This window comes from Orcinus orca, chromosome 7, assembly GCF_937001465.1.
Source record: "Orcinus orca chromosome 7, mOrcOrc1.1, whole genome shotgun sequence".
Taxonomy (NCBI): Eukaryota; Metazoa; Chordata; class Mammalia; order Artiodactyla; family Delphinidae; genus Orcinus; species Orcinus orca.
Window position 1 is genome coordinate 72,789,934 of NC_064565.1, and position 24,170 is coordinate 72,814,103.

At 36.8% G+C, this 24,170-nt stretch overlaps 1 protein-coding gene across 1 annotated transcript in view; it reads left to right on the forward strand.

Annotated features, from left to right (window-relative positions):
- Positions 1-24,170, forward strand: part of FSIP2 (fibrous sheath interacting protein 2) — a 137,133-nt gene that overhangs the window by 24,144 nt on the left and 88,819 nt on the right. Inside the window, exons 8-11 of the mRNA XM_049712187.1 lie at positions 3,024-3,147; positions 5,533-5,622; positions 14,146-14,261; positions 15,085-15,130. Of these exons, the coding sequence (XP_049568144.1) occupies positions 3,024-3,147; positions 5,533-5,622; positions 14,146-14,261; positions 15,085-15,130 (376 nt within the window). The remainder of the gene's footprint in view (positions 1-3,023; positions 3,148-5,532; positions 5,623-14,145; positions 14,262-15,084; positions 15,131-24,170) is intronic.

A 24,170-nucleotide genomic window follows, 5' to 3' on the forward strand; every position in this document is an offset into this window, starting at 1 on the left:
CTACTTTGGTGCGCCGGTAGGCAGGGCTGGCCCCTGGTCTGGTTGGCTACCAGGCCGTGCCTCATGTGATGGCTGCCTGCCCACTGGTGGACATAGCTGGGTCCTGGTGCAGCTGGTTACAAGGCCCAGGGAGTCCCATGTCTCATGCCAGCCAACTGGTGGGCAAAGCATGTCCTGGTGAGGCTGGCTATGGGGCCTCTGGTGGCTGGGTTAGGAGCTAGTCACCTGTTGGGAGATGGTGGGTCACAGTGAGGCTGGTTGTATGGCCCAGGTGGATCCCAGGACTGGTGCCAGCTCCCTGGTGAGAAGATCATCCCCCGGTGCTAATAAGCTAGAGGGAGGATTCCAAAATGGCACTTGCCAGCACTGGTGTCTTCATAGTAGAACAAGTCTCCCAAAATGGCTACCACCAGCATCTCCATCCCCAAAGGGAATGCCAGCTGCCTCCTATCTCTCCAGGAGTCTCTCCAAGATGAACAAGTTGGTCTGACCCAGGCTTCTTTCAACTTACTGTCTCTGTACTGGGACTTAGAACATGTGAGATTTACATGTGCCCTTTAAGAACAGAGTCACTATTTCCTACAGCCCTCTGGTTCTCCCATACACAAGCCCTGCTGACCTTCAAAGCCAGATGTTCTTGAGGTTCGTCTTCTTGGTGCAGGACCCCCTGGCTGGGGAGCCTGATGTTGAGCTTGGACCTCTTTCTCCTTGGGAAGAACCTCTGCAATTGTGATTATCCTCTTGTGGATACCCCAAGGATACCCCAAGCTACCCCAAGGTGTGGCTCTTGACTATACCTCACCTCTTCCCCTCCTACCCATCTCATTGTGGTTACTTCTTTATAGCTTTAGTTGTGGAAAATCTTTTCTGCTAGTCTTCATGTCATTCTCACAGTTGCCCTGCAGATAGTTTTAATTTCGGTGTGGAAGGAGGTGAGCTCAGGGTCTTGCTACTCTGCCATCTTGGCCACAGCCTCTCATTTTGTAATTTTCTTTTTCTCTCAGTGTTTCTTTTTAGATGGTTTCTTTTTCTGAACATGTATTAATTAATCTCTTTCCCTGCAATATCTACTCTGCCATTAATGCGTCCATTGCATTACTCATCTCACACATTAAAAAAAAATTGATTTGGGCCCTTTTTATATCTTCCGTGTCTCTTGTTTACCTTGTAAATATATGGAATGCAGTTACGTTATCTGTTTTTTTTAAATTCAAGTATAGTTAATTTACAAGTCGTGTTAGGTTCAAGTGTGCAACAGTGATTCAGTTGTACATATATAAGTATATCTAGATAGATGCTTTTTCTGATTCTTTTCCATTATAGGTTATTACAAGATACTGCATATAGTTCCCTGTGCTATAGATCAAGTCCTTGTTGTTTACCTATTTTATATATAATAGTGTGTGTATATGTTAATCCCAAACTCCTAATTTATCTCTCCACCCACTCTCTGCTATCCCCTTTGGTAACCATAAGTTTGTTTTCTATGTCTGTTGAGTCTGTTGCTGCTTTGTAAATAAGTTCATTTGTATCATTTTTTTAGATTCCACATATAAGTGATATGATATTTGTCTTTCTCTGACTTACTTCACTTATGTGATGATCTCTAGGTCCATCCATGTTGCTGCAAATGGCATTATGTAATTCTTTTTTATGGCTGAGTAATATTCCATTGTATTTATTTATATATATATATATGTATATATATATGTGTGTGTATATATATATATATATATATATATATATACCACATCTTCTTTATCCATTCCTATGTTGATGGACATTTAGGTTGCTTCCATGTCCTGACTGTTGTAAATAGTGCTGCAGTGAGCATTGGGGTGCATGTATCTTTCCAAATTAGAGTTTTCTCCAGATATATGCCCAGAAGTAGGATTGTGGCATCATATGATAACTCTATTTTTAGTTTATCTATTTTAATGTTATCTTTAATTCTAACAGCTGTATCATTTCTGGATCATTTTTGATTGATTACTCACTTTATGGGTCTGTGCTTCTTTATATGCTTGGTATTCTTTGATTAGATGCCAGATATCGTGAATTTTATATTGTGTGTGCTGAATAGTTTCAGCTTTTTATAAATATTCCTTAGCTTTTTTTCTTGAATATAGATAGGTAGTTTATTTGGAAATGGTTTGATTTTTATAGGTCTTGCTTTTTAATAGTTGTTAGATGGGGCCAGAACCATGTTTAATCTGGGACTAGTTATTCCCCACTATTAAGGCAACATTTTAGTACTCTACCCAGTGCCCTACGACTTACAGAATTTTTCTGGGGTGGCTGGTGAGAATAGGCATCATAGGTAGGTGCCAAGTACTGTTTTATTGAATCTTTTGGGATGATCCTGTCTTTGGTCTTGGATTGTCTCCTCACATACACATAGTGATCCATTCCATTGCTGACTACTTTAGGAAATTCTCTGAGGATTTCTGGGTGATTTCCTCTGTGCAGCTATCTCTTTTCTGGCACATCCAGTATCAATATTAGTCCAGAGATTTACAGAGAGAAGTCAAATTTCATGTATGATATTATGTTTACCTATAATATAATATATATAATTATGTATTATTATAATATATTATAATATATTATATTATTATTATATATTATTATATATATAACAATATATTATTATAATATATAATTATATATAATATATAATATAATAGGCCTGAGTGACTCTTGGTTAAGGAATCCTCCAACTGAAGATGATTTGAAATTGCCTAAACTCACCAGGAGAGCAATGCATTGAGATGCTATCTGATCTGAAACTAGACACCCTGAAGGTGTGCAGTGAGATAAGTTGCATCTAAGGGCTAAATATATTCTTCATGTTTGACCATGTGTGGAAATTTACCCCTTACTACCCTCCCAAATTTGTACTCAGAATAACCTTACAAGTCATAAGGCTTGCTCATTTCCAACATACTCTCACATTTTAAATATTTATTTGTATTTCTAAACAGCAAGTTGATGTTAACCAATATACTTCTTTAATATTTTAGAAACAAGCCCTTCTAGAGAAAAAAATGGCTTATCATTTACAAAAAATGCAAGAAAGTGGCATTAAAAGAGAAGATATGAAGAAAAATACAACTGATTACAGAGAACAAGATGGACCACATGAATGTGAGAACATTAAGGGCTGATGTAGCTATGTAGAAAGTGCTTGTCTGTGTATTTATGTAAAAGATCGTTTTACAAAACTCTGTTTGCTCACGTTTGCTACCTGCTTTGTGCCAGCGAAGGGTTCTAGGCATTTCCCTATAATAGTTCAAGTTGAAAAGTAGACATACATGTAAAAATTAAAATAACCTTATCAAGTGGTTCAGCAGACAGGCTTGCCTATATTGCAGTTCTAACCAACTTCCCTATACTTAATGTATTTTTTGCTACTGAAACCTTAAAAATTTGTAAGATAATTGCTATCACATATCAACATGGTGTTCTACTATTTTGCCAGCCATAAAGAATAGACAGTACCAGAAAAGAACACAGGGAAGAAGGAAAGGAGGAGGTAGAGAAAGATAGAAAGGAACAAAGAAAGGAAAAAAAGGGAAGAAATGAAAGTTTAAAGGAAGAACATCAAGTCATTACTTTGTTATGCCCAGTATCTACCAGCTTCCTTTTATTTTTAACATTTTAAGACTATAGTAGGATTTATTAAATTAATTAATGATATTAAAATTTCATGGCCAGAATACAAAAATGTAGACTTGTTTTAATTATCTGTGACTAAATGTATCAGGAAAGAAGATAATAATCTTCCATGAGTTATCATCATAGCATCCGATCAATCCTATCTCTGTCCCATCAATCCTGTTTCTATGTGAGAGCCTCCCTTTGTCACTTAAGTATATTACTAACTAGTCTCCATTGGCTCTTATTTTTACCTACCTCAGATCCATTTTTTACACTGCTACATAATTACATGTAAAACTCTGTTCTAGTTTTTTTCTCCTGGCCTCAAAACTTAAAGATCCCCATTACCTCTTAAATGAAGCTCAGACTTCTTAGACAACCATTCATCACCATCTAGGGTCAAACCCAAACCTAACTATTTCACATTACCTCCTTGAATAAGGCAGATATGATCTAGGGGTGATATGCTTAGGCTCTAGAGCCAAACTGCTGAAGTCAAAGTCCTGCTTTACCATTGTCTAGCCATGTAAATAGCTTGAACAAAATTATTTAACCTCTTTGAATCACAGTTGCATCATCTGAGAAGAAAATACTCCTAAATCCCATAAAGAGCCCAAGAGTTCTAGCCCATAGTAAGCATTCAATTAATTTCATTGTCTAATCAAACGAGACTGCTGACCGTTCCTAAAACACAAGTGAACTTTTATACTTCTGCGCCTCTCTTTATCCAAGTTTCTAGCCTGGAATGACATGCTCACTGTCCATCTCTGTAACTCCTACAATTCTTTAAGCTCCACTGTAAGTGACACTACAAAAAGTCTTTCTTGATAACTGTAATTGGAAGATACCTGTCCTTCGAATCACTTATAGTACTTTGTATTATTCTTAATACATGTATTCCATACTTCCCACTGTCTTAATTACCTATTATATTGTAACTCCCACCTTTCTGTTTCACAGAGCACCTAGTATTGTATGTATATATGTATATCTTTGTGTGTGTTTGTATACATGCATGCTTACTGAATGGACTAATTCAGTCTATTCAGCTCATTGAGATAATGATAGCAATTTCATCCTTCAAAAAAGAAATCACTTTAGAAACTATATACATCCCTGCATCAACAACCATTAATTTTCTCATTTAATAGGAAAAGAGTTTCAAGAAGACATTTTTAAACACTTGTTGCCTCAAATCCCTTTTTTTGAAGAAGTGGGATATAAATTAATTTATTTTATCAAGGTGACAAATGAAATTGAATTATTCCTCTGTAGTAATATTGTCATCTTCCACCAAGTAGATAGCTTCCAGAGGGACAGAGAGAATAAGAGAGGACAGGAACATTGGGTGAACCTGCTCCAATGAGAAGACAGATCACTCTCACATTTGACAGCCTTAATGAAAACCCATTGAGCGCACATGCTGTGAGGATCCTTTGCCCTCCTAAATGGTTAGAAACGGGAACTATAATTTCCTTTATCACAAAGGAGGAATATGTATATGGTTGTTTATGCTAGGCTGTGAGGTACATTCAAGAGTTGGAATTGTCACTGTGGGCTGGTGGGTCTCCAGCCAGTAGCTATATTGGTATCCATCTCTACAAAGACGAAATGGCGTGTTACAGTTGAGCCAGGTATAGCTTTTCTCTCTGTCAGAGGAAAATTCTGTCCTTCTATCTTTTAACTTGAAAGGATAATATTTGAAGAGTAATCGTTTTTCACATTCCTCCATCTTCTCCAATACCTCCCCACAATCCTAAATAGAAATTAGCATATAGGCTCACTTCCTACTGGGCATGAAAAGAGAGCCTGTCTTGGGTAATTCTGTCATCATCATTATTAAAAATAAATGTTTTGTTGCATTTTTTTAAGCTTATTCTCCAAAGAAGAAAAAGAAGAGTAATGATGACATAAAGATAATTTATCCTCTTGATGACCAGAAAGCAAATAAAGGAGCATATGGTAATTTAATATTGTGATAAGAAATATTAAATAGTATTTTTGGGAAAGACTGAATTTGGATGGCCTTTTTTGCTTAAGTTCAGATAATTCCTCTGTTCTTTGGTGTCAAATGACAGATTTAGAGTGATGCTTACAAACAATGATATAACCTCTATTGCTTTCAGAATTTCATCTCAAGTTACAGATTTAGTGTTCTAAACTTATCATTTTAGACAAATTAAATGGTCTATTGCTGCTGAATGAAAAATACATGAACGTAACAAATTGCAAGATAATTTTTATATTGCTCGAAATGATTTTTAAAAACTCTGAAACGCAAGAGGGAGGGGATATGGGGATGTATGTATACGTATAGCTGACTCACTTCGTTATACAGCAGCAACTAACCCAACAATATAAAGCAATTATACTCCAATAAAGATGTTAAAAAAAAAAACAACTCTGAAGTGAGTCAGAAATTAAGTTTATGTACATTCACTCAACCCACTAGGGACCCCAGTGAAATATCACTTTCTTTATTTATATCATTCTATGTTACTTCATGTTGTCCATTAGAGCTCATTGGATTAGACCAGAACCCAAACAACAGCATAAATATCCTCCAAATAATATACTATCAAAAGTATAAGACTGGGCTTCCTGGTGGCGCGGTGGTTGAGAGTCCGCCTGCCGATGCAGGGGACGCGGGTTCGTGCCCTGCTCCGGGAGGATCCCGCGTGCCGCAGAGCGGCTGGGCCCGTGGGCCGTGGCCGCTGGGCCTGCGCGTCCGGAGCCTGTGCTCCGCGGCGGGAGAGGCCACAACAGTGAGAGGCCCGCATACCGCAAAAAAAAAAAAAAAAAAGTATAAGACTGTTAGAAATTGAGCAATATGAATTCTTCTCCCATATTAAATTTCCAGGGAAAAATTAAAGTATAAAAATTAAATCCCTTTGTCTTTATCAGTTAAATTCTAAAGAAAAAGTTTAAAATCTTTTCTTCCCTGACTGTGTAATTTGATTAGTCTCATAAAGTCTCTGGGATAAGATAGGATTAGCTGAGGCTGTCTTCCACTCAGGACTACTGAGGTTTACTTAATTCAGCTCTAAGCTTTAAAGACCAAAGATTTTTGAAGTCCAAAGATTTTTTGGTCCCATTTTTAAAGTCCGAAGATTTTTTTAATAAAATATCAAAGAGTTACTTACAACACATACAATTATGACAACACAAGCCACATATCTACTAAATGTAGACAATAAAACTAAATTCTCAGTCTCTAAAGCAGTTATCTCATGCAGATGGTCTTCTAAAAGTCTAGTGTTGAATGCAGGCCAGACTGGTCTTACTGATGTCAAAAAAATCTCAGTGTTATTGGAGGAAAGGATGATAGATGGAAAATATGATTTTCAGCCTCACTAAGGTACCACTCTATCTGTGACAGTTGTCCAGGTATCAAAACTATAAATTTAATTAAGCATAGTTGGGAGACAAAGATGAATTCTAAAACTATATTAATACATATCTGGAGGGGAGAGGATCTATTTCTACCCTCTAAGAGATTGGCAAGTGAATCATTCTTGTTTTGTGTGAATTTTAGAAATGTACAGTAGTGATATCACAATTCATTATATATTAAAAGTGCCCCTCTTTCCCATTCACCATAATCAAACCTCCTTAGTTTCCATCTCATCACTGAACTGAGTATGAACTCCATACAGTGTCACAACCTTTACACTCTTATGGGCAGTCTGCCCCCACATTTTATAATTGGCAACTATCCAGAGTTCAGAGGCCAGAATTCTCTATAGTTCCTGCTTCTGATCTTGTCTCTGTATTTTTTCATTCTCATAAAAAGATCCTGAGGTAATTTATTTTGGATTTTAAATTACCCTAAAGCAAAATGGAATTTTTTTATATAATTGCATGAATTTTAACACACGTATGAATTAGTATGACCTTTACCACAATCATGTGAGAACATTTACAACATTCCAAAAATGTCCTTTTGCAGTCACACCGCCTTCTCTCCCACTAATAAGCCCAGACAACCACTGATATGTTCTCCATCACTATAGTTCTTTTTTTTTTTTTAACATCTTTATTGGAGTATAATTGCTTTACAATGTTGTGTTAGTTTCTGTTGTACAACAAAGTGAATCAGCTAAATATATACATATATCCCCATATCCCCTCCCTCTTTTTTTTTTTTTAACATCTTTATTGGAGTATAATTGCTTTACAATGGTATGTTAGTTTCAGCTTCACAACAAAATGATTCAGTTATATATATACATATATTCCCATATCTCTTCCCGCTTGCGTCTCCCTCCCTCCCACCCTCCCTATCCCACCCCTCCAGGCGGTCACAAAGCACCGAGCTGATCTCCCTGTGCTATGCGGCTGCTTCCCACTAGCTAACTACCTTACTTTTGGTAGTGTATATATGTCCATGCCTCTTTATCGCTTTGTCACCGTTTACCCTTCCCCCTCCCCATAGCCTCAAGTCCATTCTCTAGTACATCTGTGTCTTTATTCCTGTTTCACCCCTATTTTCCTTTGGAAAATGCCTTGTAAATGGAATCATATCGTATTTGATCTTTTGATAATTGCTCCTTTCAGCATGCCTTTGAAATTCTTTCAAATTATTTCATTTGTCAATAGTTGACTCTTTTTTATTGCTGAGTAGTAGTCCATTGTGTGTATGTACCAGGTTTATTTATGCATATGTCAGTTGAAGGAAATTTGGTTGTTTCCAGATTTTGGTGATTATGAATAGAAAGATCAGAAGTATACATTAAGCTTTTTGTGTGAACAAGGAATTGTTGTATATGTTTAAGTTTATAAAGAATTGCCCAACTGTTTTCCAGAGTGGCTTTAGCATTTTGCATTCCCTGTTTGCTGTGCATCCTTGTAACTGTTGGTATTATCAGTACTTTTTATTTTAATCATTCTAATAGATGTAATGGTATCTCATTGTGGTTTTCATTTGTATTTGCCTGATGGCTAATGATGATGAATATCTTTTCATATGCTGTTTGCCTTTTGTAAATCCTGCCTGGTGAAGTATCTGTTGAAACTTTTTGCTCTGTTGAGTTTTGGGAGTTATTTGTATATTCTGAATATAAGTATTTTTCAGGTGTGACTTGCAAATATTTTCTCTCAGTCTGTAACTTGCCTTTTAATTTTCTGTTTCTGTTTCTGATTGATCAGTGTGTCTCCCCCTTTGCCCATATTGCTCTGTCTTTGATTACTGTAGCTTGTTATTAAAATGTAGCATAATTCCAGCAACTTTACTTTTCTTCAAAATTTTTATGGATATTTTAATTCATTTGCCTGAGTATAAACTTTATACTCAGCTTTACTGCAAAAATTATGCCAGGATTTTTGAATGAAGTATATTAAATCAATCTATAGATCGATTTAAGGGGGAAACAAATCTTTACAGGGTCCTTCCAATCAAGGACTTTTAGGTAGTCCTTGATTTCTTTCATAAGTGTTTTGTAGTTTTCAGTATAGAAATCTTGTATATGTTGTTATGTGTATACATAAGTGCTTCATTTTTGGTACTGTTGTACATGGTATTTTTAAAGTTTGATTTCCAATTGTTCATGGCTATTGTTTTTACTATGTCTCTTTGTACAGATTTTTTAGTGGTTGTTCTAAGTAACAGTGTACTTACTTAGCTTATCACAGTCAACCCTAACTAGATATTCTACCTCTTTATGTAGAATGTGGAAACCTTACCACTATATATGCCTCCTTACTCCTCTCCCCTTTGTTATAATGATCTTATGTATTACATCTACATATACCAAACAGCCACTCAGAGTAATCATCATTTAAATGACTAAATAGGGGAAGAACAGCCTATCATATTTACTCAAATTTGGTCGCCCATTAATTCCTGATGTTTCTGGTCCCATGTTTCTTTCTGGTATCATTTTCCTTCAGTCTGTAGAACTTCCCTTAGCATCTCTTTTAGAACAAATTATCTGGCACTGAATTATCTTAGTTTTCCTTCACCTGAGAGTATTTTTATTTTACCTTCATTCCTGAATTATACTATTTACCCTTGATATCGAATTATAAGTTGTCAGTTTTTTTCCCAAAAAAACTTTAAAACTGTTGTTCTCCATGGTTCTGATGGACATAGATAACATTATTAAGGTATTTTAATATAATTGATATGATATTGTATACAGTGTTTTGTGACTTGCTTTTTATACTCAGCATTATATTTCAAAAGTTTTACCTATGTATTGTCCGACATTTTACTTCCTTTCAGTACTAATCCTATCCCATTGTGTGAATATCCCATTGTGTAAATATACCACAATTTAATATGTTTTTCTTTTGGTGGAAGTATCGGTTATTTGAACAATATTTCACCATTCTATACATATATATCTCCTGGTATTCATGGACAGGTGATTCTCTAGGGGTTATATGCCTCGATATGGGATTTCTGGGTCATGTTCCCTCTTCTGAGAAATTATTTTTTCAAATCTCTTGTCCATTTTCCTATTGGGTTATTTTTCTTTCTTTTACAGATTTGAAAGAGTTTTTTGGTCACACATTCTATTATATACATATATACGGTATAGCAATATCTTCTTCCAATTTGTAATTTGTTTCTATTCTTTTTTTATCTTTTGATGTACAGAAGTTCTTAGTTCAGTATAATAAAATGTTACATTTTTCCTTATAGTTTGTATATTTTGTTACTTTTTATTTGAGGTTCATTTCTATGAGTTCTCTTTGATATGGCAAAGACATTAATCTTTTGTCTTATTTGTGGCACATATTTCCATAATTTTGTTAATGACTTTTTTTAGCCTTATTAAGCATTTCAAACATAAACAAAAACCAACAGAATCTTTATGTGCCTATCTTTCAGCTTCAGCAACTCCTGGACAGTTTTGTTTTGTCTATGCCCTCAACTTCTCCCTGCTGCCATATTGTTTTAAAGCACATCCCACACATATTATTTCATCCATCAACATATCAGTATGTACCTAAAAGATAAGGATTATTTTTTTAATGCGTAAGCACAATACCATGATCACATTGCACAAATAATAATTCCTTAATGTAATCAAATATCTAATTACAATTCAGCTTTCCAGTAATCTCATAAATGTCACAAAAGTATTTTGACGTTACTTTGAATCTACATTGACACATACTGCGATAGTTTGTATGTCTTTTGAGTCTTTTAATCTATAGGTTCTCCTTCCATATATTCCTCTCTTTCCCTCCCTCCCTTCCTCCTCTTCTTTAAAATTAGTTTATTTGTTGAAGAAATTGAGTTGCTTGTCTTGTTGAACTCCTCAGTTACTGAATTTTTGCTGATTGCATCTATATGGTATATGTTATTTCTTCTGTATTTCCTGTAAAGTATTAGTTAAATCTATGCACTTTCAGGTTCAGTTTCTTTAGCAAGACTGATGCATACATGATGGTGTATCTTTCCATCAAGAGACACATAATATTGCATTGTCTTTCTCTTTGTGATATTAGCAGCCATTTATGTTCAAGGCCTTGATCCACACATTAATTATGCATTACAAAATTGGGATATTTTTCCTTCTTCGTAAACTAGCTAGAAAATTTCTAATAAAAAGAAACTTTCCCCCAACTACTATTTGGTTACTTTGTGATACAGGATACTTGAGAAAAGCAGACTGATGCTTAATATTTTACCATCATTTATTAGTTTTCAAAATAATGTATTGTTTCAGTAGCATCTTCTAACAGTGAGCAATTAGTTTTGTTTCATTATGAATTCACAGATTTATATAAATTTTATGTGCTTAAAATTTTCTATTACTGTGCTTACTAATGTTGAAATTGTGACAGCTCTGGCCAGTGAGGGCCCCTTCAAGATAACTTTCGAGTCCTTTTCGACACAACCCTAGTGATTTTTGTTAGCTTCCTTGCTATCTGAGAAGACTGGACTATCCAGTCTTACCTTGAACACATTCAGTTGTTTCAACACCAGTGAGTTTCATTGGTATCTTTGAGAAGATGAAGTAATCATATATTGTTGGACCTATTTCTGGACATGCTCTTTTCTTTTATTGGTCTATTTGTCCTTATGTGAGTATATTCAATAGCATTCTCATAATTACTGTAGCTTTATAATAAGTCTTGAAATTTGGCAGTTTGAGTTCTCCAACATTTGTTGTTCTTCTAAGTTGACTTGGTTGTTCTAGGGCCTTTGCATTTCCATAGAAATTTTATTTTTTTTATTTAAGTATAGTAGATTTACAATATTGCAATAGTTTCAGGTGTACAGCATAATGATTCAGGGGTTTTTTTGGCAGATTATATTCCATTATAGGTTATTACAAGATATTGAGTATAATTCCCTGTGCTACACAGTAAATCCTTGTTGCTTATCTCTTTTATGAATATAGTGTGTATCCATTAATCCAATACTAATTTGTCCCTTCCTTATTCCCTCTCCCCTTTGGTAATCATTAAGTTTGTTTTCTAAGTCTGTGAGTCCATTTCTCTTTTGTATAGATTCATTTGTATTATTTTTTAGATTCCACATATAAGTGATACATAGTATTTGTCTTTCTGTGTCTGACTTAATGCACTAAGCGTAATATTCTCTAGGTCCATCCATGTTACTGCAAACAGCAATATTTCATTATTTTTTATGGTCGCCTAATATTCCGTGTGTGTGTATACACATACATGATACACCACATCTTCTTAAGCCAATCATTTTTTGATGGGCACTTGGGTTATTTCCATGTCTTGACTACTGTAAATAGCAGTGCTGTGAACATTGGCATGTATGTATCTTTTCAGCTCTCCAGTTTCTACAACATAGTCAGCTGGGATTTTATTTGGGTTCACCCTTCATTTCTTTTTCTTGCTGGCCAGGACCTCCAGAACAGTGCTGAACAAAATGGTGATTGTGTACATCCTGATCTTGTTCTAAAATATAAGGCCAAGTGATCAATATAAATTAGAATATAGTTCTGGAGATTTGAAGATAGCTTTTATCAAAGGAAGGACATACCCTCATACTCCTCATTCACTAAGAAGTTTCATCATGAATGGGTGTTGAATTTTATCAAGTTTTTCCTTTCATCTTTGAGATAATTGTCTACATTTCCTCCTCTTTTCTCTTACTGTAGTAAGTTACTTTGGCTTATTTTTGAATGATAAACTAACCCTGCATTCTTGGAATAAGCCTCACTTATTCATTATGTATTATCTTTTATTGTATATTATTAGATTCAATTTATTTATAGATTTTGCATCTTTATTCATAGGAGAATATTGACTGAGTTTTTCTTTTCTTGTAATGTCTTGTAATGATTTTTATATCTGAGTGATTCTGGTATCAAAGTATGAGTTGGGAGAGGAGTTTACTCCTCTTCAATTTTCTGGATGAATTTGTGTAGAATTAGTGTAAATTCTTCCTTTGGTATTTTGTGTAATTCAGAAGTAAAGTCTTTTGAGCCTGGAGTTTTCTTTGTAGAAATGTTTTTAACTATATATTCCATTTCTTTAATAGATATGAGGTTCTTCATATTTTCTGTTTATTCATGAATGAGATTTGATTGTTTTTGAGGAAAATCTGTCCCTTTCATATAAGTTTATTGCTATAAATTTTCATAATCTGTTATTTTTAGTATTATCTATAGACTGTTATGCTGTTATCTCTAATTTCCCTGATGATGGAAATTTGTGTCTTCTCTTTTTCCTGGTCAATCTGGCTTTATCAGTTTTATTGAACTTCTCAAGGAGTCAACTGTTGGTTTTTCTCTCTTGTTTTTCTATTTCTTTTTCACTTTGATCTTATTTCCTTTCTTCTGCCTACTAAGTGTTGACAAGGATGTGGGAGAATTAAAACTCTGACACACTGCTGAATGGTATGAAATGGTACAGCCACTTGGGAAAACAGTTTGGCATTTCTTAAAAGTTAGACATATACTTACCATATGACCCAGCCATTCTACTACTAGGTGTATTTACCCAATAGAAATGAAAAAGTATGCCCACACAAAAACTTGTGCAGGTAAGTTCATAAATATTTGTAAGTTGCCAAAACTGGAAACAACCCAAACAACAGGTGAATAGATAAAGAATGGTAGCATATCCATACAATGGAATACTTCTCAGAAATTTTTTAAAAAAAAGGAATGAATTATTAAAACATACAATACTGAGTGAAAGAAGCCAGGCAAAAAATACTATCTATCACATACTATATGATCCCATTCATATAAAATTCTAGAAACTTCAGATTAATCTTGTGTAAGAGGTAGAGAGCACTGTTGTCTGAGGATGGGAAGAAAGAGATAAATGGATTACAAAGGTGGATGAGAAAACTTTCAGGGGTATTAGAAATTTTATTTTGGTTGCAGTGATGACTTCACAGTTATAGATGTATTTTTAAATTGAGGAAACCGTTCAATTTAAATAATTAAGTTATAATTAAACCAAACAATTATAATTAAACCATTAAATTATACTTCAGTGAGTTCTTTTAAAAGCTATACTGTTTCTTTCATTTACTTTTAGAACCCTTTGTAAACACCATTCATCGGTCTCTAAGTAGTTCAAAGAATATTGCCAAAACATCAGTACCTTCTCTTGTTTCTCAACCAGATGTACAAGATAATGATACTGAACAAAAGGTATGAAATTATGTCTCAAGCTTCTGTATGGTGATTATTAATTTATCTAGTTAACTTTTACTTCTGTGAACCATCTCCCTCTCTACCGTGTTATGGATTGGTTAGGGATATTAGGATCTATTTATGAGAACTGATCCCTTTCCCTAGAAGTGTTGAGTTACCTTTGTGCTAAACTCACTCACTCTCATTAGTAGAAACTAATCCAAACAAACATTTAGCAATTGCAATATCTAATATTTATTGAGCATCTACTGTTGGCCAAAGCCCTGTGACTTTTTCCTGAAGGAAGGGAAAATGAATAAATTGGTCACATAGGATACAAAGAAGAATCAGATATAATCTTTCCCCTTGAGGACTCATTGTCTAATGGGGCAGACAGATGCAAAAATGTTATTACAGTAAGTTGAGAGTCTGGGATGATAAATTTTATTTTGATTCTTAGCAATGTGTTTTTAAAGCATTAGATTGGATTAGAATAGGTTGGATTGTATTTCCCTGAAACAAACTGAATGACTAAACGTTTTAGAACCAAGCACTAAATAGATTACCATGTCTTTAAAAAAAATGTGGAGTACTAGAAGAGGGTAAAGTTTGTACGTGGCTGCATATTAAACTCAATTTTGAACTAGTGAAATTTGAGATCCCTGTGGAAGGTGTCCTAGGAGGTTGGTAATAAGTATTGTCCCTGAGACAATTTTCATGAGAGAGTTAGAAGATAAAAGGGAAGAAAATCTGTATTAATTTGGTTGATTGGTAGAAGGCAAAATCTTTCAGAAGTGAAGTTACTAACGAATGTTTTTATCTTTAATGTTGTACCATATAGAAAGATGGAGAGACAAATAAAAAATCAAGTGTTTCTGATAATAGAGGTAAGAAAATAAAAAACATTCATAATTGTTCGTTGTTTGTTAAGTACCTAATTATGGTTTCACCATATGGTTTCTCAAGTTACTTGTTATACCATGGATTTTAAAAACCATGGTTATTTTGGAAAATAAAGCATGATATAAAACTGTTTACAAATTTTGATGTTATAATTAGCTTATATGTTTGAATGATTGCTTGATAAGTATGACTTTTGAAATTTGCAAAGTGTGGAAAAGTTAGAGTCTCTGCTGTAGCTGTTTATAGTGATAGGTAGAGTAAGGTACTGACATACTATGGTTCAGTAGGTTATAATACAGAGAAATATGCCCAGGAAGGTCCTCATACTGCACTGCCATCTATTCCCCACAGACAATACATCCTATTTCCCATCTCCCCTTGAGTGGAATATACAATAACTAAGTTTTTCTGCACCTTGTTAGATTTTTGGAAGTCACTAAAAACACTCTCATGCAAAACCTATATACACACATAGAAAATACTAGACACCTCCATCCAGTGGCCAATGACCACCTCAAATTCAATACAAAAATCAAAATTTTCAACTTCTTGATCCTTCTGTTTTTACCCAGGCACAAAACTTGACTTATCTTTGACTCTTCCTCTTTCTTGAATTTTGTATCCCCAAGTTGCCACTCTCTGTCTAATCTACTTCCTTCATTCCTCCTTCCCTCTCTTTTGTATTCCCACAACTGCTGCCTTTCTTTCCTCCATCCTTGACTATTTCAGTAACCTTCCTCCAACCTCTCTTCGTCTTTTTAATCCACCCTACATTTTGGTGTAAAGCAATCTTTCTAAAACACAGATCTGTTTGTTAATGTGGTGTATTACAGTTAACCACTTGCATATGTTGAACCATTCTTGCATCACAGGGATAAATCCCACTCGATCCTGGCATATGATTCTTTTAATGTAATAATGAATTGGTTTGCTAATTTTTTTTTTTAGCTCTTACATTTCCTGTTTATTTTTTTTATTTTTTTTAACAGCTTTATTGGGGTATAATTACTTTACAATGGTGTGATAGTTTCTGCTTTATAACAAAGTGAATCAGTTATACATACACAAATGTTCCCATATCTCTTCCGTCTTGCGTCTCCCTCCCTCCCACCTTCCCTATCCCACCCCTCCAGGCGGTCACAAAGCACCGAGCCGATATCCCTGTGCCATGCGGCTGCTTCCCACTAGCTATCTACCTTACGTTTGTTAGTGTGTATATGTCCATGACTCTCTCTCGCCCTGTCACAGCTCACCCTTCCCCCTCCCCATATCCTCAAGTCCGTTCTCCAGTAGGTCTGTGTCTTTATTCCTGTCTTACCCCTAGGTTCTTCATGACATTCTTTTTTTCTTAAATTCCATATATATGTGTTAGCATACGGTATTTGTCTTTTTTTTTCTGACTTACTTCACTCTGTATGACAGACTCTAGGTCTACCCACCTCATTACAAATAGCTCAATTTCATTTCTTTTTATGGCTGAGTAATATTCCATTGTATATATGTGCCACATCTTCTTTATCCATTCATCCGTTGACGGACACTTAGGTTGCTTCCATGTCCTGGCTATTGTAAATAGAGCTACAATGAAGATTTTGGTCCATGACTCTTTTTGAATTTTGCTTTTCTCCGGGTATATGCCCAGTAGAGGGATTGCGCTGGGTCATATGGTAGTTCTATTTGTAGTTTTTCAAGGAACCTCCATACCGTTCTCCATAGTGGCTGAACCAATTCACATTCCCACCAGCAGTGCAAGAGTGTTCCCTTTTCTCCACACCCTCTCCAGCATTTATTGTTTCTAGATTTTTTGATGATGGCCATTCTGACTGGTGTGAGATGATACCTCATTGTAGTTTTGATTTGCATTTCTCTAATGATTAATGATGTTGAGCATTCTTTGATGTGTCTGTTGGCAGTCTGTATATCTTCTTTGGAGAAATATCTATTTAGGTCTTCTGCCCACTTTTGGATTGGGTTGTTTGTTTTTTTGTTATTGAGCTGCATGAGCTGCCTGTAAATTTTGGAAATTAATCCTTTGTCAGTTGCTTCATTTGCAAATATTTTCTCCCCTTCTGAGGGTTGTCTTTTGGTCTTGTTTATGGTTTCCTTTGCTGTGCAAAAGCTTTGAAGTTTCATTAGGTCCCATTTGTTTATTTTTGTTTTTATTTTCGTTACTCTAGGAGGTGGGTCAGAAAGGACCTTGCTGTGATTTATGTCATAGAGTGTTCTGCCTATGTTTTCCTCTAAGAGTTTGATAGTTTCTGGCCTTACATTTAGGTCTTTAATCCATTTAGAGCTTATTTTTGTGTATGGTGTTAGGGAGTGATCTAATCTCATACTTTTACATGTATCTGTCCAGTTTTCCCAGCACCACTTATTGAAGAGGCTGTCCTTTCTCCACTGTACATTCCTGCCACCTTTATCAAAGATAAGGTGTCCGTATGTGCGTGGGTTTATCTCTGGGCTTTCTATCCTGTTCCATTGATCTATCTTTCTGTTTTTGTGCCAGTACCGTACTATCTTGGTTACTTTAGCTTTGTAGTATAGTCTGAAGTCAGGGAGCCTGATTCCTACAGCTCCTTTTTTTGTTCTCAAGATTGCTTTGGCTATTCGGGGTCTTTTGTGTTTCCATACAAATTGTGCAATTTTTTGTTCTAGTTCTGTGAAAAATGCCAGTGGTAGTTTGATAGGGATTGCATTGAACCTATAGATTGCTTTGGGTAGTAGAGGCATTTTCACAATGTTGATTCTTCCAATCCAAGAACATGGTATATCTCTCCATCTATTTGTATCATCTTTAATTTCTTTCATCAGTGTCTTATAATTTTCTGCATACAGGTCTTTTGTCTCCTTAGGTAGGTTTATTCCTAGATATTTTATTCTGTTTGTTGCAATGGTAAATGGGAGTGTTTTCTTGATTTCACTTTCAGATTTCTCATCATTAGTATATAGGAATGCCAGAGATTTCTGTGCATTAATTTTGTATCCTGCTACTTTACCAAATTCATTGATTAGCTCTAGTAGTTTTCTGGTAGCATCTTTAGGATTCTCCATGTATAGTGTCATGTCATCTGCAAACAGTGACAGCTTAACTTCTTCTTTTCCGATTTGGATTCCTTTTATTTCCTTTTCTTCTCTGATTGCTGTGGCTGAAACCTCCAAAACTATGTTGAATAAGAGTGGTGAGAGTGGGCAACCTTGTCTTGTTCCTGATCTTAGTGGAAATGCCTTCAGTTTTTCACCATTGAGGTTGATGTTTGCTGTGGGCTTGTCATATATGGCCTTTATTATGTTGAGGAAAGTTCCCTCTATGCCTACTTTCTGCAGGGTTTTTATTATAAATGGGTGTTGAATTTTGTCAAAAGCTTTCTCTGCATCTATTGAGATGATCATATGGTTTTTCTCCTTCAATTTGTTAATATGGTTTATCACATTGATAGATTTGCGTATATTGAAGAATCCTTGCTTTCCTGGAATAAACCCCACTTGATCATGGTGTATGATCCTTTTAACGTGCTGTTGGATTCTGTTTGCTAGTATTTTGTTGAGGATTTTTGCATCTATGTTCATCAGTGATATTGGCCTGTAGTTTTCTTTCTTTGTGACATCCTTGTCTGGTTTTGGTATCAGGGTGATGGTGGCCTCGTAGAATGAGTTTGGGAGTGTTCCTCCCTCTGCTATATTTTGGAAGAGTTTGAGAAGGATAGGTGTTAGCTCTTCTCTAAATGTTTGATAGAATTTGCCTGTGAAGCCATCTGGTCCTGGGCTTTTGCTTGTTGGAAGATTTTTAATCACAGTTTCAATTTCAGTGCTTGTGATTGGTCTGTTCATATTTTCTATTTCTTCCTGATTCAGTCTTGGCAGGTTGTGCCTTTCTAAGAATTTGTCCATTTCTTCCAGATTGTCCATTTTATTGGCATAGAGTTGCTTGTAGTAATCTCTCATGATCTTTTTTATTTCTGCAGTGTCAGTTGTTACTTCTCCTTTTTCATTTCTAATTCTATTGAGTTGCGTCTTCTCCCTTTTTTCTTGATGAGTCTGGCTAGTGGTTTATCTATTTTATCTTCTCAAAGAACCAGCTTTTAGTTTTATTGATCTTTGCTATTGTTTCCTTCATTTCTTTTTCATTTATTTCTGATCTGATTTTTATGATTTCTTTCCTTCTGCTAGCTTTGAGTTTTTTTTTCTTCTTTCTCTAATTGCTTGAGGTGCAAGGTTAGGTTGTTTATTCGAGATGTTTCCTGCTTCTTAAGGTGGGCTTGTATTGCTATAAACTTCCCCCTTAGAACTGCTTTTGCTGCATCCCATAGGTTTTGGGTCGTTGTGTCTCCATTGTCATTTGTTTCTAGGTATTTTTTTTATTTCCTCTTTGATTTCTTCAGTGATCACTTCATTATTAAGTAGTGTATTGTTTAGCCTCCATGTGTTTGTATTTTTTACAGATCTTTTCCTGTAATTGATATCTAGTCTCATGGCGTTGTGGTCAGAAAAGATACTTGATACAATTTCAGTTTTCTTAAATTTACCAAGGCTTGATTTGTGACCCAAGATATGATCTATCCTGGAGAATGTTCCATGAGCACTTGAGAAAAATGTGTATTCTGTTGTTTTTGGATGGAGTGTCCTATAAATATCAGTTAAGTCCATCTTGTTTAATGTATCATTTAAAGCTTGTGTTTCCTTATTTATTTTCATTTTGGATGATCTGTCCATGGGTGAAAGTGGGGTGTTAAAATCCCCTACTATGAATGTGTTACTGTCGATTTCCCCTTTTATGACTGTTAGTATTTGCCTTATGTATTGAGGTGCTCCTATGTTGGGTGCATAAATATTTACAATTGTTATATCTTCTTCTTGGATCGATCCCTTGATCATTATGTAGTGTCCTTCTTTGTCTCTTCTAATCGTCCTTATTTTAAAGTCTATTTTGTCTGATATGAGAATTGCTACTCCAGCTTTCTTTTGGTTTCCATTTGCATGGAATATCTTTTTCCATCCCCTTACTTTCAGTCTGTATGTGTCTCTAGGTCTGAAGTGGGTCTCTTGTAGACAGCATATATAAGGGTCTTGTTTTTGTATCCATTCAGCCAATCTGTGTCTTTTGGTGGGAGCATTTAGTCCATTTACATTTAAGGTAATTATCGATATGTATGTTCCTATTCCCATTTTCTAAATTGTTTTGGGTTCGTTATTATAGGTCTTTTCCTTCTCTTGTGTTTCTTGTCTAGAGAAGTTCCTTTAGCATTTGTTGTAAAGCTGGTTTGGTGGTGCTGAACTCTCTCAGCTTTTGCTTGTCTGTAAAGGTTTTAATTTCTCCATCAAATCTGAATGAGATCCTTGCTGGGTAGAGTAGTCTTGGTTGCAGGTTTTTCTCCTTCATCACTTTCAGTATGTCCTGCCACTCCCTTCTGGCTTGTAGGGTTTCTGCTGAGAGATCAGCTGTTAACCTTATGGGGATTCCCTTGTGTGTTATTTCTTGTTTTTCCCTTGCTGCTTTTAATATGCTTTCTTTGTATTTAATTTTTGACAGTTTGATTAATATGTGTCCTGGCGTATTTCTCCTTGGATTTTTCCTGTATGGGACTTTCTGTGCTTCCTGGACTCGATTAACTATTTCCTTTCCCATATTAGGGAAGTTTTCAACTATAATCTCTTCAAATATTTTCTCAGTCCCTTTCTTTTTCTCTTCTTCTTCTGGAACCCCTATAATTCGAATGTTGGTGCGTTTAATGTTGTCCCAGAGGTCTCTGAGACTGTCCTCAGTTCTTTTCATTCTTTTTTCTTTATTCTGCTCTGCAGTAGTTATTTCCACTATTTTATCTTCCAGGTCACTTATCCATTCTTCTGCCTCAGTTATTCTGCTATTGATCCCATCTAAAGTACTTTTAATTTCATTTACTGTGTTGTTCATCGTTGCTTCTTTCATCTTTATTTCTTCTAGGTCCTTGTTAACTGTTTCTTGCATTTTGTCCATTCTATTTCCAAGATTTTGGATCATCCTTACTATCATTATTCTGAATTCTCTTTCAGGTAGACTGCCTATTTCCTCTTCATTTGTTAGGTCTGGTGGGTTTTTATCTTGCTCCTTTATCTGCTGTGTGTTTTTCTGTCTTCTCATTTTGCTTATCTTACTGTGTTTGGGGTCTCCTTTTTGCAGGCTGCAGGTTCGTAGTTCCCACTGTTTTTGATGTCTGTCTCCAGTGGCTAAGGTTGGTTCAGTGGGTTGTGTAGGCTTCCTGGTGGAGGGGACTAGTGCCTGTGTTGTGGTGGATGAGGCTGGATCTTGTCTCTCTAGTGGGCAGAGAGACAAGTCTGGTGGTGTGTTTTGGGGTGTCTGTGGCCTTATTATGATTTTACGCAGCTTCTCTGCTAATGGGTGGGGTTGTGTTCCTGTTTTGCTAGTTGTTTGGCATAGGTTGTCCAGCTTTGTAGCTTGCTGGTTGTTGAGTGAAGCTGGGTGCTGGTGTTAAGATGGAGGTGTCTGGGAGATTTTCGCCATTTGATATTATGTGGAGCTGGGAGGTCTCTTGTTGACCAGTGTCCTGAAGTTGGCTCTCCTACCTCAGAGGCAGAGCCCTGACTCCTGGCTGGAGCACAAAGATCCTTTCGTCCACACGGCTCAGAATAAAAGGGAGAAAAAGTAGAGAGAATTAGTAGAAGTATGAAGAAAGAAAGGAGGGAAGGAAGGAAGGAAGGAAGGAAGAAAGAAAGAAGGAAAGAAAGGAGAGGGAGGGAGGGAGGAAGGAAGGTAGGAGGGAAGGAAGGAAAAAAGACAGAAAGAAAGAAGATACAATAAAATAAAGTATAATAAAGTTATTGAATTAAAAAATAATTATTTAGAAAAAAAAGGGACGGATAGACTCTTAGGACAAATGTTGGGAGCAAAGCTATACAGACAAAATCTTACACAGCAGCATACACATACACCCTCACCAAAAGAGGTAAAGGGGAAAAAAATCATAAATCTTGCTCTCAGAGACCACCTCCTCAATTTGGGATGATTCGTTGTCTAAAGGAGGGAAGGAAGGAAGGAAGGAAGGAAAGAAAGAAAGAAAGTAGAGTGTAATAAAGTTATTAAAATTATAATTAATTATTAAGAAAAAAATTTTTAAAAAAAACCATGGACGGATAGAACCCTAAGACAAATGATGGAAGCAAAACTGTACAGACAAGATCTCACACAGAAGCATACACCTACACATTCACAAACAGAGGAAAAGGGGAAAAAATCATAGATCTTGCTCTCGAAGCCCACCTCCTCAATTTGGGATGACTCGTTGTCTATTCATGTATTCCACAGAGGCAGGTACATGAAGTTGATTGTGGAGCTTTAATCCGCTGTTTCTGAGGCTGCTGGGAGAGATTTCCCTTTCTCTTCTTTGTTCTCACAGCTCACAGGGGCTCAGCTTTGGATTTGGCCCTGCCTCTGCGTGTAGGTCGCCGGAGGGCGTCTGTTTTTTGCTCAGACAGGACGGGGTTAAAGGAGCCGCTGATTCGGTGGCTCTGGCGCACTCAGGCTTGGGGGGAGGGAGGGGCACTGCGTGTGGGGCAGGCCTGCGGCAGCAGAGGCCAGCATGACGTTGCACCAGCCTGAGGCCCACTGTGCGTTCTTCCCAGGGAAGTTGTCCCTGGATCCCGGGAACCTGGCGTTGGCGGGCTACACAGGCTCCGCGGAAAAAGGGGTGTGGAGAGTGACCTGTGCTCGCACACAGGCCCCTTGGTGGCGGCAGCAGCAGCCTTAGCGTCTCCCGCCCGTCCCTGGGGTCTGTGCTTATAGCCGCGGCTCGCGCCCGTCTCTGGGGTTCGCGCTTTTAGCCACGGCTCGCGCCCGTCTCTGGAGTTCCTTTAAGCAGCACTCTTAAACCCATCTCCTCGCGCACCAGGAAACAAAGAGGGAAGAAAAAGTCTCTTGCCTCTTCGGCAGGTGCAGACTTTTCCCCGGACTCCCTCCCGGCTAGCCGTGGTGCACTAACCCCTTCAGGCTACGTTCAAGCCACCAACCCCAGTCCTCTCCCTGCGCTTCGTCCGAAACCGAAACCCGAGCCTCAGAGCCTCAGCTCGCAGCCCCGCCCGCCCCGGCGGTGAGCAGACAAGCCTCTCGGGCTTGTGAGTGCCGGTCCGCACCGATCCTCTGTGCGGGAATCTCCTCGCTTTGCCCTCCGCACCGCTGTTGCTGTGAACTCCTCCGCGGCCCCGAAGCTCCCCCCTCTGCCTCCCGCAGTCTCCACTCGCGAAGGGGCTTCCTAGTGTGTAGAAACCTTTCCTCCTTCACAGCTCCCTCCCACTGGTTCAGGTCCTATTCCTATTCTTTTGTCTCTGTTTTTTCTTTTTTTCTTTTGCCCTACCCAGGTACGTGGGGAGTTTCTTGCCTTTTGGGAGGTCTGAGGTCTTCTGCCAGCCTTCAGTAGGTGTTCTGTAGGAGTTGTTCCACGTGTAGATGTATTTCTGGTGTATCTGTGGGGAGGAAGGTGATCTCCGTGTCTTACTCTTCCGCCATCCTCAAGGTCCCCCCTCTGGTTTGCTAATATTTTGTTTTGAATTTTTGCATCTATGTTCATCAGGGATATTGGCCTATAGCTTTTTTTTGTTTTTTTTTCCTTGTAGTGTTCTTGTCTGGCTTTGATATCTCAGTAATGCTGGCCTTGTATAATGAATTTTGAACTGATCCCTCATCTTCTGGGTTTGGGGTTCTTTTGTTTTTTGTTTTTTTTTTTTTTTGGAAGAGTTTGATAAGGATTTGTATTAATTCATCATCTTTGAATGTTTGGTCAATTCACCAGTGAAACCATCTGGTCCTGGACTTTTCTTTGCTGGAAGGTTTTAATTTTTTTCATTGAACTATACTTGATTTACAGTGTTGTGCCACTCTCTTCCGTACAGCAGAGTGACTCAGTTATACACATATATACATTCTTTTTTTATATTATTTTCCATTACGGTTTATCATAGGATATTGAATATAGTTCCCTGTGTGGAAGGTTTTTGATTACTGATTCAATCTCCTTATTAGTAATTGGTCTGTCAGAT